Source organism: Perna viridis, chromosome 4, assembly GCF_037379345.1.
Source record: "Perna viridis isolate PV_CMFRI_1.1 ecotype Kerala chromosome 4, ASM3737934v1, whole genome shotgun sequence".
NCBI classification, from domain to species: domain Eukaryota; kingdom Metazoa; phylum Mollusca; class Bivalvia; order Mytilida; family Mytilidae; genus Perna; species Perna viridis.
In genome coordinates this window covers 31,148,146-31,163,251 of record NC_142448.1, presented here as the reverse complement: position 1 = coordinate 31,163,251, position 15,106 = coordinate 31,148,146, and the positions used below count along the sequence as shown (strand labels likewise).

At 32.1% G+C, this 15,106-nt stretch overlaps 1 protein-coding gene across 2 annotated transcripts; it reads left to right on the top strand.

Moving 5' to 3' along the window:
* The first annotated feature begins 796 nt into the window (after positions 1–796).
* Positions 797–12,735, top strand: LOC148619735 (uncharacterized). 2 transcript variants are annotated; one of them, XM_088576950.1, is made up of 8 exons: positions 797–1,002; positions 2,877–3,008; positions 3,274–3,438; positions 7,465–7,584; positions 9,928–9,984; positions 10,395–10,470; positions 11,068–11,134; positions 11,432–12,735. In XM_088576950.1, exons 2-7 carry the CDS (start codon positions 2,879–2,881, stop codon positions 11,105–11,107), a joined length of 588 nt encoding a protein of 195 aa, XP_088433076.1. In that variant the 5' UTR covers positions 797–1,002; positions 2,877–2,878; the 3' UTR covers positions 11,108–11,134; positions 11,432–12,735. The 2 variants fall into 2 exon arrangements, with proteins under 2 accessions (XP_088433076.1, XP_088433075.1); XM_088576949.1 differs by lacking the exon at positions 11,068–11,134 and having other exon boundaries at positions 798–1,002.
* Positions 12,736–15,106: the final 2,371 nt, after the last annotated feature.

Genomic DNA, 15,106 nt, shown 5'->3' with positions numbered 1-15,106 from the left:
ACTGTTTCCTGATAGCAATTATCTGTTTTATACTAATAGCTTATCAAGATGCCTTTTTAAGTGTACAGATAACTTACGGTACAAAGCATTACTATATTTTGTGAGTTTTCTTTCTTTATATTGCTATACAGTATTCGTCTTCTTTGCATTCGTAGAAATTGTTGACAAACCACCACTGTGAATCAAACACTTCCAATGTTAAAAATACATTTATGTTGTAATTGAACTTTTTGAAATACATTATTTCCTATTAATCATCGTGTTCTATATACAGGAAATTATACTTAAAACGAAAAGCATTAAAACATATATCCCTAATTTGTCTCTGCATAAATTAGTCAAATTGAACGATTTAGCCAACATTATAATGTGACTTCATATTAGATGTATATTATGATGTTAAAAAAGGGTCTTGTGTAGAAACGGTTCATAATAAAAAAAACTATAGACAGGTTTTGCACCAATTTCGACTTTCGCCTAAGTTGTTAAATATCTTCACTTATCTTTGAAATTGAATCAAATTTCAAATTTTTAGTCTGATTTGTCCTGGTGTACCAACGTTCGTGCCTTTTTTTCTAAACTGCACCTAAAATCTTTGTTTGACATTTCCTTTATTGACAAACATGGTCAAAAGTTAGATTGAATCTCCTTTTTTTGTAAATAAATAATACAAATAATTGGAAGTTTTGCTTCCATTGTCAAATTTTCAATATTGAAATTTGATTTTTTTTTCTCAAATTTACTTCTTGTAAATAGTATATTTAACGAGATGAGGCTAACTGGGACGCACACTCTAGAGTTCAAAATGACTCATATGTAATTACAGTTTTAAACTGGTAAAACACTGTCATTTTTGTTATGAGTAGAAAGAGGTCTGTTTGTGTTTGTTAAACTATCCGACTGGTTTATTGGAAACCTCATTTGACTGCTTTGAAGACTGTCCTGACACGGACATTTATTGTAGTCCAAAGAGATCTGTTGCCGTCTACGCTTTATTCGACAGCAAGTTTTTATTATTTAATAAATATCAGTGATTTATCGAATATAACTTATGTGAAAATTGTCGATAATCACAACACAAATATCAATCTGCTGATAGAATTTAAAATTAATGTTAAAATTGTAATACATTAGTGCATTGAGAACATCTACATAATAGTTAGAATAATAAATTTGTTATTGTAAAAAAGCAAAATATGGTCAGTCGTTCCACGAACGCCTTAAAATTTAATCCCTGCGCGGAAAATATTCCGCACACTAGGTAAAAATAATTAACAATATTACACATACAAATGACCGTTCCTGGAAAAACAAAGGTAAGGACATTTCATTCTTTAAAGCTACTATAAAAGATGATAATTACCTTGCTACATTCAAGCAATAAACACGATACGCAGGAGAAGAACCAGATACATGTTTTAACTTGGGGTCAACTCGAATGCTAGAAGTCATAAATTCATAAAAAATAAGCCGAATCAGTTATGTCATGAGTAAGCACTTATCGTGTAATGTATAATATAAATAATACAGCTTGATGTATTTGCTCTTGACACATACACAATAGCAAACCACAAAAAATGATTTGGGATTAACTTACTAAATTTACACAACACAATTTAAAGAAATGGGTTCAGTGCATCCTACTCCAATATCAGACACTGCCTATGGTAGTGATGATTAACGGTGTAAAACAGCACTGAACAAATGACGTTATATATATATATATATATATATATATATATATATATATATATATATATGTAGATATATATATATATATATATATATATATATACACAAACGTCTCAGAATGTGACGACTCTATTCGCTACACTGCTCCATCGGATCAAATTGATAAAAGGAAGATATGTAAACGTATATAAATGTCTGAAAAATTCCGAACGATGTTAGAACTGTCAAATTTGCGATGCAAATTTTTGGTCGTTGCCTCCGGGGGACTCGAACTCGTACCGCTGTGACATCTCTGGCAACACCGCTTGCACAAAGTCCAGCGCCCTAGACCACTCGGCCAGCTAGGCTGTATAAACAATACAGCTTTCGCTGGCCGGGTCATTCCTCCTCGTAGAATTAATCTAGGGTTGTTACTAAGTACACGATGTATGGCAGTACGGGACAGTTCATCTAGGTGTTTTTATGTAGGATAGAGGATCAAATTAATGATGCATGTCACAACAAATCAATATTGATACGAGTTCGAATCCCGCGGAGGGAACGACCAAAAAATTGCTTCGCACATTTGACAGTTCTAACATCGTTGGGAATTTTTCAGACCCTTCTATAAGTTTACGTTATCTTACCCGTACTGATTTGGTCCGATGGAGCAGTGTAGCCAATAGAGTCGTCACATTCTGAAACGTTGTATAATATTGATTTGTTGTGACATGCATCAATAATTTGATCCTCTATCGTACATAATGACACCTAGATGACACGGTACGAGTTCGAGTCCCGCGGAGGGAACGACTAAAAATTTACATTGCAAATTTGACAGTTCTAACATCGTTGGGAATTTTTCAGACACCTATATATATATATATATATATATATATATATATATATATATATATATATAGATAGATAGATAGATAGATAGATAGATAGATTTTGGCATAGAAAACGAAGTTACAACGGTATTCCGTAGACTTGATCTACCATAGGAGCTATTTTTATCATCCAATCAGGATACAAAACCGTTGCACGATACAAGCAGAACGAAGCACTAAGTGCGTTCACGGAAGGCACACGTACACGAATTCCATGCTGCAAGTATCATATATATCTATAACTATTTTCAATCCATAATTACATTATTTTTTTCTTTGGCTTTTTCGGTTATTTATATCGTTATTTTTTAGGCATGTTTATTCCAACATTGTTACATCTTTATGATTTTGACAGTGACAATCATGAGCAATGTCTGGCGTTCCAAAATAACCCAGTAATTAGTTGCCTAGAGAAACGTCGTTTTCGATGCGGACATAGCAACGGTACTTTTAAAAGATTAAAAGAGATTCTATTTTGCTTTACACGTTTAATCAATTTAAATGTAGTGGTGCAATTAAGGTGTATATTTTAAGAAAAAATAAAAGCAATGATTTTGTTAAAACATATAAAGACAAATCAACAAATGTAGAAAGATATTCTCATTTTTCATGCAAATAAGGTTCAAATTTTCTTTTTAAAATCAATGGACACCATGATTAAGGTATTGATCAATTTTAATGTTTTAACATGTTTCTATCGGTTTTACAGTTGAACAAGAACCTGTCAATTGGTTTTTTGCTACTACTAAATGTCTAAAAGAAAACTCAACTTTACCTGTATATACATCACACAACAGACATGGTGAATGGGCCAAGCATTACCGTTACTTGAAAATTCTACCAGACGAGTATACCAATAACTCATACTATGAATGTGAGCAATTTACTCTTATTGATATTATGCTGGTTAAAGTATCATACAAATATCAATTTTTGACATATCTATTTAAAAGAATAATTCATTTCTTTCTTTATGTAGCACATGTATTACATTTTACTTCTTCACATTAATAGAGGAAACAAAACAAAATATCATATTCCAAAATAATATCTTGGTGGAAAATGAGGTCCAAAAGCGACTTCAAAAAAGCGATATCAAGTAAAAAAGAAGCTTAGTATTTTAATATCATTGCGTAAGGTTTTCCATTTTAGCTTAGTTATTGTTCCGAGAGACTAGCCATATTGGACTGGGGCGTAGCCGAAGTATAATATTTCTAGCCGAGGATCAATAACTTAGCCAATATTGAAAACCTTACGCAATTATACCCTCATTGACTAACTAGACCAATACGCTAGTCCAGTATGGATTTAACCAGTCCAATATGACATATTGATCGGGTAAAAGCCGTATGGACGGCGCCCCGTGCAGAATAGGCCTGCAGCAGCGCTAAGCTTGTCGTAAAAGGCGACTAAATAGTGCTCAGAACCTTAGCCGGGGGCTAGGGCGCTCTGCCCACAGAGCAACTGGGATGTGTGCCCCAGGTGGTGTAATGGGGTACTTCTGGCGTGTTACACGCTGGGGTTGTCAGGCTATAATACGGAAAACCTGACCGCAAACCATTGTTGTGCACCGTGTTGGGAAAGATGCCATGTTCCTCGCACATTAAAGAATCCTATTGTGGTTATCTCCAGAAGTAGGAACCATAGGGCTCCGCCACAGGAGGCAAAATTGCCCGACCCTACCCACCTTTCCCTATTTTCAGTGGCAATCAAAATTTGTTGACCCCATTGTCCTTGTGTCCCATCCTTTTTTCATTTCATCACCATTTCATGTTCATTTTATCATCAATTTCATGTTCATTCTCTGAATATAGCTGAAATATTGCTGCTCGGACGTTAAACCCAAACAAACAAACAAACGTATGGGACGGCTAAATCCCGTAATGGATGGCTAAATCCCGTATTGGCACACTTTTGTATTTTGTCTTGTATTGGCAGTTTTTATCATATTTAGGCTAATACTCGAATGTTAGTCAATAATTGTTGAAATTGCCTAATGAACGTTATATTTGATAATATTGAAATTGGAAAACAATAATTTTAGACTAAAACTGGTGTTAGATATTTCTGTGTGTTTAGAGAAAGTATAAGTTTAATTATTTGAAGAAGTAATAACCTGTTAAGATATACGTTGTATCAATTCATGTCATTGAAATATCTAAATAACTAGTGTAATCTGAAAGAGGTTTATATTCACTTATAGAGGACGAAGGCCTCATAACGGTAGTTTATGCAAAATAAAGTCATCGCATGAAAGCACTGAGAGCCTTATTTAAGTCTGACAGAAAGTCACGTGTCTCGGAGCTCCCCCTACCATATAATGTTCGGTTTTTTCGTATTTTCCTTACTGAAGACAGTTTAATTTTTGGTTTTCAATTATTGTTTAAGTTCATGTTCTTTTTTTTTTTTTTTTTTTTCGTATTTTCCATGCCGAAAGAGTAGGCCTTTCTGGTTAAAGCCGTAGTACGAACACTAATCAGCAACAAGAAGAAGTGACAAAAGGATTAAAATTTTTAAAGTAGATATTATCAACTTTGTATTCTTACAGGTTACACCTGCCTTATGTTAGAATAGAATAATTTGCAATTTTTTATTGCAAATAAAGTACACATCGTTGGCGACTCGTCTCATGTAATGCGACACTCAATTATGAATGATGCAAAATCTGAAAAATGTGGTACACCCCAAAAAAGGCTACATATTTTTATTTCTTTTAATTAAGTCGTTTTATGTGTCTATAATATGAAATGTGTAATTATTCATTCAAATCTGCCTGCTCTTAGGCGATAATCAACATTGAAAGTTCAATAGATTCTATTGTATTTGAGTGTAATTTACAGAGTTATCTCCCTTACTTTTTAATTCTACAGTGCATTTTACACAATTTTTATCTCCCATGAGCACGGGTTATATAAAAAACCAAATGCTAATTTCTGTTTACTAACGCATTTTAAACAAAAATAAAAAATATGTAGGTTTTCCAACCATGTATCACATTGTGCATCATTCTTAGCTGGAGTGCCTCTTAACAACCCAGCTCAGCAATATACCAATGTTGTGACTTATATTTTCTAGAACGTTCAATATATACTTTGTCGAAATCAAAACACTTTTCTTCTGCGCCAAAACTTATATATATATAAACCAAATAATACAAAATTATAGCCTTTAAATGCAAAACTAGTGAAACTTATTATAAAGACGTTTATTGTAATAAGGATCAATAATTGTGATATAAGGTGTGTTTTATTTGTGTGTATTGAACGATAAAATAAAACAAATTCACAATTGTTACTTATTTAAGGATATTCTGCTGTTCAAACAAGGACAGAATGGATAAGATACAAGTTTCCCAAATTAGGAGAGTCATTTCCATGGCATACATATATTACATACACATATATCGAACAATGTGAAAAAAAAATAATACTAATTGCGCACTATCATTTACATATGCACATACATAGTGTGAAGAAGTTAATTTAAGAATATATATTTTTTCGAAAATTGTCATTTACATTTACAAATCCTGTCATTTCCGAATAAATTTATTTGTATTGGCATAAATCAATGAACTTTATTTACTATGTAAGATTAACAACAAAATTACCGATAGCTAATCCAATTCATAACCAAGTCAAGTCAAAAATAATTCTGGCAAATAGATATAACACCAACGTAGCAGCTAATACCGCAATGGTCATGACTTGCTACAGGCATTTAAAACGAAATGGTGGGCGAAATCTTGATTTTATAGTGCGCTTAACCACCCTCTTCCATTACAGCATAAATATACCAGTGGTTACTAAATAGCATTTGCATGCTTTTGTCATAATCGGTAAATTAGCGGTTACATCAGTACAAAGAAGAATTTTCTGAAAAACAATCATTACTCATAATTTTAGAAGAAACTGAGTACCAAGGACTGATATCTAAAAAAGAAATTAGTGAGAAACCTTTTTTGGCGCATCGCTTCTTACCCTTGATTACGCAGATATTTATGACGTTCAAGGAAATCAGAGTAGTTTGTACTTGCTCTAGAGTATCGAATCAATTGTGGAATATATACACCATATGAAGGAGATATTCCTGCGCAGATAAGGACAATTATTAATGTTTTAATATTAATTATTATATTAATATTAAAGTTGTCTCTTTTATCATAAATCCTAGTGCTGAGATGACATTGTTGTCAAATTTGAGATGTAGAGCAAGCCGTTTCTGTAGTATCCTTTATTTAGAGCTCTGATGGACATATTGACGGTAACCATTTACCAAAAAAAAGGTTGTTGATGAACAATACATCATCAATATATCTATATGTAAAGTTTAAGAATTTAGCATCTTTATCATGTTTATTCTTTACGAGACTCTGAAGAAATTCAGTCTCGTATAAATGTAAAAACAAATCGACGACGAGCACAGTATGTGCCGATAGGAATGCCAACTTCTTGTAAAAAAATAGCTTCTCCAATTGTGAGAAACATGTTATCAACGAGAAAATCAAGCATATCGCAAGCCAGCTTTTCTGTGTAGATACTTTGCTCTTCTGTGATGTTTTAAAAAAGTATGTGGAATTGTAACCAAGAACAATATGATTTTTCGAAACAGCAAATGATTAACGAAAAAGTCCTTTCAATGGAGATTTCAATTCATTATGTTGTAACGTGATATGAAAGTCTATAAAACAACGTCTTTGTATCCTTTGATTCATTTATATAACTCGACACATAAACTGCAGTGTTATATGAGATCACTCGCATTCGGTTCCCATTTTAAATATACATGTACTTGAATATTGCTTCAATATCTCTCTTAAGCGTGTTAAAATATGATCGTAGCCTACTTAAATATCTTCCTTCCATATTCCAAACTTCTAATAATATTTGTCTTTTTAAAGACAACTCTAGTCGTAAATGTTTGGTTCTTCATTCATATCAACAAGACCAGCCACTGATAAAAGTTGTGAAATGTTCGGACAATTTTAGAAGGCTTTGCAAAAGCACAGATTTGTACACAAGTAGGTATACTGTGAAAATCATTTCTTTTCGTGGGATACCAATTTTCTCACGAAATTTGGTTCCCAACGAAAAGGAAATTTTCCCATTTGTTTGTATGAGAGTTGTCAAATCTACGAATTCTAGAATACACGAACTGATGATTTTTCCTTAAACTACTAAAATTGGAACTCGCGAATTAACGTACTTTCAAAGTATCAATGACAGTAAATATTATTGTTATCAAATATCACTTCAATTATATAGATTTGCTAGACAACACAAATATTACAAACTTACGCAGTGAGGATACAGACCAGTACATTTGTAAAGCAAATGTTCTGTCATTGATCAATTATAACCGCCCCAAAAAGCTACACTTCTTGAAAGTTCATAAATTACCTGCAACAATAAAATAATGAAGTGTTATCAAATATGGTTCATAAAATATTATAAAAAGGAAAAACAAATGCAATTCATCAAATAATGAATAAATGCCCAAATAATTGAGATAAAGGATTCAAGTCAGCCTCATATTTGACCTATATTTAGAGATCGATAGAAAGGGAAATCTATTGACCAAACAATACGACACCTGCGATAACTTCATTCTGTATTGTCAACTTTCATTTAATCTGTGGCAACATCCCTTCAGCACCTGTTTTGGATTTTCCATATTACAACTAAAACGTTATATCAGAGCTTGCCGTAATTACACATACTTTAAGTACCGTGCTATACTTCTTCCAATTAGACTTCTGAAACAGGGTTATGATTGAAGTCATCACTACAGATGTTTTATGGTCGTCATCATGAACTCGTGGATCGTTACGATGTATCCATCTGCATCATGAGAACCGATTTGTTCAATGTGTCATAGTTTTCCTTTCCGTTTTCGTCAACCCCGACTTGATTGTTTATGAGCAACTCGGCGGGTGTTTCAAGGAAAGCAGAGAACGCTTACCCTAACGATGCATCTGTTCCATACTCCCGTTTTTTAGTGGAGTCCGAATTGCTCACTTACTTTTGTTTCAGTCCTTATACGTATTATTATTGCCCCTTCTTTTACGTACCCCCTTGCTTTATATGCCACATAGAAAAAAAGGACTTTGTCATTTGTGATCATGGGACCATAGAGTGACCATCTCTTATCTGTTACTCTCCCTATTTCACTGAATTAAATTGGATGAAACTTTCAGAGAAATATTTTTATATGTTCTCATTGTGCACCTTCTATTTTAGATTTTGATTCAAACCAACTATATAGCATAGCATGGACTTTGTTATTTGTGGATATCTGAACTTAGACACATCTCTTATTACTTACTCTCCCTATACCTCTGAATGCAATTGAATGAAACTTTCCCAAAAGTCTTATTTTATGTTTCCACTGTGCATTGTCTAGTTTAGATGTTGATCCGAGTCAATTTGGACTTTGTCATTTGTAAATATGTGGTCATCGGTGTACCATCTCTTATTCATTATTACTCTTATTGAAGTGAATGGCGTTGGATGAAACTTTCAAACAACCTTGATTACATGTTTCCATTAGGCACCTCCTATTTTTATGTTGATCAATTTGGAGGCTTCACATAACAACAAGTGTCATTTGTGAATATCGAGATATGGGGGATTTCTTATCCATTATTCTTCTCATACCACTGAATGGAATTGAATGAAACTTTCACTTAATCCTAATTAGATGTTCTCACTGTGCACAATTTTGGGGTGTAACATAGCAAAACATGTCAACATTGTGCACTTTTCACTTTAGATTTTGTTTCAATGTTCCAATATATGCAGGTCAAAAGGTGCATGTTATAAAATGGAGAAGTGGGGGCATCAATGCAATTAAGTGAACATTGCTCACAGTATTAGTTATTTTATGTTCTTTGTTGTGTGTGTCTGTTTTCCCTGTCTTGTTATTGTCACTTGGTTGCGTACTTTTGATTTCCTCCAGAATCTTGGTTCTATTGATCACTTTCTCAAATATAAAACTATAAAAAAAAAAAAAAAAAAGACTTTCTGTTGAAGTCAGTTTGTGTCAATCTGATGTATTGCCTCACACAATGATCTTCATGGTAAATGAACCACTCAAATCGCTCTCCCGATATAACACATTTTTTCTTTCGATATATGACCCTCTAGACCGAAAATTGTGTCGGATGCACAAATGTTTTCAGTACTTTATTTCAGGTTGTTCTATCGAAATACTCACAATCAGGAAATAAATTTCCTTTGACCCCATGTGTGTGTCTTTGTGCGTAATACCCTTTACTACAGGCAATGTGTGTATATTAATACGGACTTCATATATACCGCTTTTCTTTATGTTCCTTTTACGGGTTTTATCTACATGCTTTCAGCAATGAATATCACCGATTCGTCAAACGAAACATCAATTATAGATCCTGAACAGGAAGGTAAAGTAAATATTGGACATTTAACATTTCATTTAGGTTTTTTACCTTTAATATGTCAACAACTGCAAATGAAAATACTTATCATAGATATACATGTGCAAAGCAAATGCATATTTATTAGTATGTAAGCACGACATTTCAGCAATAACGTTTCTCTCGTTCTGTTATAGTTTTCATTTAATTTATTAAATTTGTATTTAAGTACTTTTTTTTCTGCATTGCTCTAAACAATTCATGAATTAAAAGTGGTAAAAATTAATATATAACACACATTCAACGAATCTGCACTTTTCAACATGAGCTTCACTTATGTGGTTGTATGATTTATATCACATTCAGTTGGTAGATTTAGGAATTTATAGTCACATTTAAGAATAATTTTTTTATCGAATATTTTCTTTACGTTACAGAAATTAGTAATATACTTATATTTAATTATGTATTACTGATCTGCATCGTCATCATAGTTGTTGCGGCGATTGTTAGGTAAGTAATCATAAATGCCAACATAATGTCGTCATTTAAAAAAAAAATGTTTGACTATAGTTGACAAGTTACTTATTTATGACTTAAGGGCTCTCATCTGGACTTGAAGCATTGAGACTTAAAATAATTTAAACATCTTTTTTTGCTTGAAAATAACGAAGGGTAATGGCACTATATTGTTTTAAAAAATAATGTTGTACTTTTTCTGTAAGGGATGACGTCATAAAAATGTCATTTAATTATTTTCGGGGTGGAGTGATAGATCGTCACATCTGCAGACAAGGTTTTATTTTTGTTGCTTATTTTGTTATTTTAATATGTGGACAACCTAAGACCCATACAAGTTTTCACTGTTGATGTTGTCAAAATAAACACACTTTTAAGCAATTTCTTGATTATCGTTTCAATATATTGTTTTTGAAAATGCGTGTTGGCTTTCATATATATGTTTCTATTATTTTGCCGTTTTGGTTATTCTCATAGTTTTTCAGTCAGATCCACCTTTTCGTTCCATTTCTATTCTGAAATATTTTTGAATCTAAGGTTAATTTATATTTGGATTTTGCCATTGTTTCATTGTCAGTATTTTTATTCTAGACTTGTGTTTGATGCATTTAAGCCTTTAACAGTTCTTTAACACCAGTAAAGAATAAAGTAGCAAAAGGTATTATTTAATGGTAAAAAAAATATTTGGTGCGTGCTTTTATTACATTGATATATAAATATATAAAACAGCTCAACAGTCAAACATTCAAATTTTTTATAACATGTTACAACGGTAAATCAAAGATTTGTATTAGAGGTGAAACATTTAACCCTCTACGTACAACATGCATTTTCTATGATATTGTCGTTCATAAACTCTCAGAAATAGCACACAGAACCCATTGCAAATATAGTATTTGCGTTTTTTGTGATGGGATCTACTATCTTAGTTCTTCTTTCTTCTAATTTTTAACAGGAAGTATACGATAGCAAGAAGACAGTCCTATTGGAATGTTACCAATGCTCAGAACTAAGGAGATGTCAACAACCACTTTATAACAGTAACATCCCACTCAAGAGATATGAATATGATTGTAGTTTTTTTGTCATTTACATAAATTTTAAAATTTATATCATGAAATTCTGTCAATTTTATTTGACTTCTTAAAAAATAACGATGCAACTACTTTGCACAAATATGTTTAATAAGCATGTTGTGTATCCAACCAATAGGCGCTAAATAAGTGCTTGACACATCAAGTTAACATTGTTTCAAAAATTATTCAACCATGTTTTATTATCTGTTTCTTTTCCCACACCTATGAATTATATCAATAAAACTTTCACAGAATCGGAGGGGGTGGTTTCAATGATTCATTAACATGGACATTGTCATTTATGATTAAAGGGTTATCATCTCTTATCCGGAGCTGATCTTACACTTCTGAGATGAACTTCTATTGAATACTGATTACATATTACTATTGTGCACTTCTTGTGTTAAACTTAGATATGAATGCTTTAGGGTTTCCTAAAACAATTATTAAAATAAGTTACCCATCTGTTATCCGTTACTCCACCTACATCATTGATTTTGATCGTGCTTAGGATTTTTTTAGTTGTTCGTTACCTATTTGATTCAGATTGAATTGGTGTTGTCAATGACGTCATCATTGCTTCCTACTGAATGTCAGAAAGAAATTAGCATGTTTCAGATAATAGATTGTCCATGTAGAAAACATACCGACCCTTTGAAGTGGTCGACACATAGTAAATTGTATCCCACCAAATTCTTGTTAATCTCAGAATGATGTCAGGAGGAATAATGATTACTTTTTCTGTGTCGAACGTAGATGACTCAAAGTGAATATTTTAACCCCCTTAACAAATCAAATTATAAACAGATAAAAAAAAATGTCCCTTTATTTGGAAGTTTTACTGCTTTTAATGTAACTAATTTCATTCGTACCATTTAAATAAACTACAAACTAACATTAATGTCTTAGAAAACATTATTTTGTTACCTCTAATGGATGGTTTTGTTGAACAAAATTTCAACTAGAACTGAGTTTTAAGTCTAAAACGGACATTTCGATCTTAACACAATCTTAGACCGTCTTAATAAATACTTAAAAAACTTAACAAACATTGTCAAGACTGTGTAAGAGAGTAAGATCGATTTCAGTTCGAAATGTTAACACTGTTTAAGACTACAAGATTGTTTTCAGTTCGACACATGTAAGACGTGTTCAGTCTTTTTCAAATAAACAAGACCAGCTGTTTTGTTTTCTGTTCAGACTAGTTCTGACTTTGTTGGATCATTTGAGATTGTATGAAAATTATGTGAAAAGATGTTATAAGATCACGTCTGGACTTGTAAAGTCATAAACTGGCGAACATAATTGTCCCCCTTTGACAATATTCTTTAATTATATGCCGTTTTTATAATTTTTTCATTAATGTAACTAAAAGTTCATTTTGATTCTGAATATTATTTGTATTTAAAAGAAGATATATTAAAATAATTTGTGTCATTTTGATTCTAAATATTTTTTACATTTACTTATAAAAAATATTAAAATCAGAGTTTTATTGTTAGATTTATATCCATATTTAGTGTATTTAATGTACTTCCGTCTTAAAAAATTCTATACTGATGATTTTGAATACATATGGTCTACTTATCGGGTAATTGTAGAAATAACTTGCAGGCGCCACTATGTGCTGATCTACCTTCTACATTCTAAATATCTGACTGAAATATATCCATAAAAGTTTTTACCTAATTCCAAAAGAAAATTTCCGTAGGATTGAAAGCCCCCGTAAATACCAATTAACCATGTACGTATTCTATAATGTCGTAAACTTACTTCATTGCCTTTTTTGCAGATTTTTTAAGTCATCAAAAGATTGCAATCGGTGAAACGCGTTTGCAGATTGTGGAAGTCGTTAGACGACACCGTGCAAAGATAAAATAATTAAGCCGCGCTTGCTACCACACCAATCAAGCCATATCGCGACCAGATGTTTATCTAACCCTCAATTGCCAAATTATTTTTTTTAATTGCGTTTAATTACATCTTTTTTATTCTAAACACTGATATGTTTCACGTACTTAAAACTAAATTTAAAAGTGTTAGAAGAACAAAATACCATGGTACATGTATACCACTAAAATAATAAAAATATTTCATAATGATTATAAAGAATGTTTTGTGTAATATATTGATTGACTTTTCTCTAAGTGTTGTAAATATATACCTAAGAAATCAGTCATATGTATGACCTTATTTATTTAAAGCATTTTAAAATCAGGTGGATGGTCATATAACGTTAAAGAGGAGTCCCATCCAGATTTGTTTTACTCTTCGGTTGACTTACTGCTGCGTTCGGAAATGTTCATAGACTCACATGGGGTACATTTGTATGAGACTGAGTCAGAACATCAACACATCAGCTTACATGTAGCTGCTATATGTAGTAATACAAGTCATATTTTGACATATAGGCAGTTCGTTGGTCAGGCTTGCTCCGCCAACATATACTAACTAATATCCTTGTAATGGGTGCTCATTACAGACCCAAAAATGTATGCAAGTCCATAAAAACATAGTAGTAGTAGCTTGTCTTCTTTTAAAGATGATTCTTTGCTAACATATGCCCATTTTGAACTAAGTTTGCCTTAAATAGATTAAATTCTCAATTATAAAGGAGGTAAAAACACTTAAATTAATATTAACAGTACCTACATGTATATTACCTACATGTAATAGCTTAAGGGACCCCGCCTTCATAGTCCACGTTTGAACATTTATTTTAAATTAGTAAAACAAATAAATGCATCCGCCTCACATCAGTATTAACCTAGACCGCGTTTATTGGTTATTGAGAGTTGAACACTATACAAGATTCCGAATTCATATGTACTGCATGAATACTGAACGAAATTTATACATATATATACAGTCACATAAATGTAATCGGATTGTGCGCTGTTCATATCATCAACAAAACCATAACAAGGACCATTCCCGATTTTTGTATGTTCATACATCTAGTGTTTTATTACTATTTTTTGTTCAAGTTTGTTCTTATTCTTATCTTCAATTTTGATACCCCGCAACACGTCATGGCTAGGAATTATGTTATACCCAAATTTCGTGTTCCTCCGTATTTGTCGTGTAATATTTTTTTTTTACTTTTTACCATCCCCCTTTTTCACCGATACATGTTTCCCGATGATAACTTGAAAACAAACGAAGAATTGCTTTGAAACTATTCATTGATTTTAGTACCATGAAATACAGGGTAAGTTCCATTTTCATCAAAAATCGAGTTATACTTTTTTTTTTAAATCCTACGTTTATATATATATATGTTCATATTTACTATATGTAACATGTATTTTAAATGCTTAGGTCGATATGCAATCAATTCAGTTCCATCGTTGAAGAGTTGGTGAGTATTATCAATGCTTTTTATGGTACACTGCTATAAAATTCATTAATATCCTTCAATAGAACGTGGCATATAATAAAGTAAAAGAAAGCTAAGACTGTATACTTCAGAACTGAAAATATTAATAAGGATACCAGTCTGTAATTTGAACCCATGAGAAGGATCTCGCGTCTATCAGTTTAGTGATCTAATT

What these genes read in the sequence shown, in the direction of transcription:
- LOC148619735 (XM_088576949.1), top strand. Translation starts at nt 2,879, where the DNA reads ATGTTTATTCCAACATTGTTACATCTTTATGATTTTGACAGTGACAAT. An exon ending in TCGATGCGGACATAGCAACG is followed by an intron (nt 3,009 to 3,273) that starts GTACTTTTAAAA and finishes TCGGTTTTACAG; the next exon opens with TTGAACAAGAACCTGTCAAT. An exon ending in TATAGATCCTGAACAGGAAG is followed by an intron (nt 9,985 to 10,394) that starts GTAAAGTAAATA and finishes TTTACGTTACAG; the next exon opens with AAATTAGTAATATACTTATA.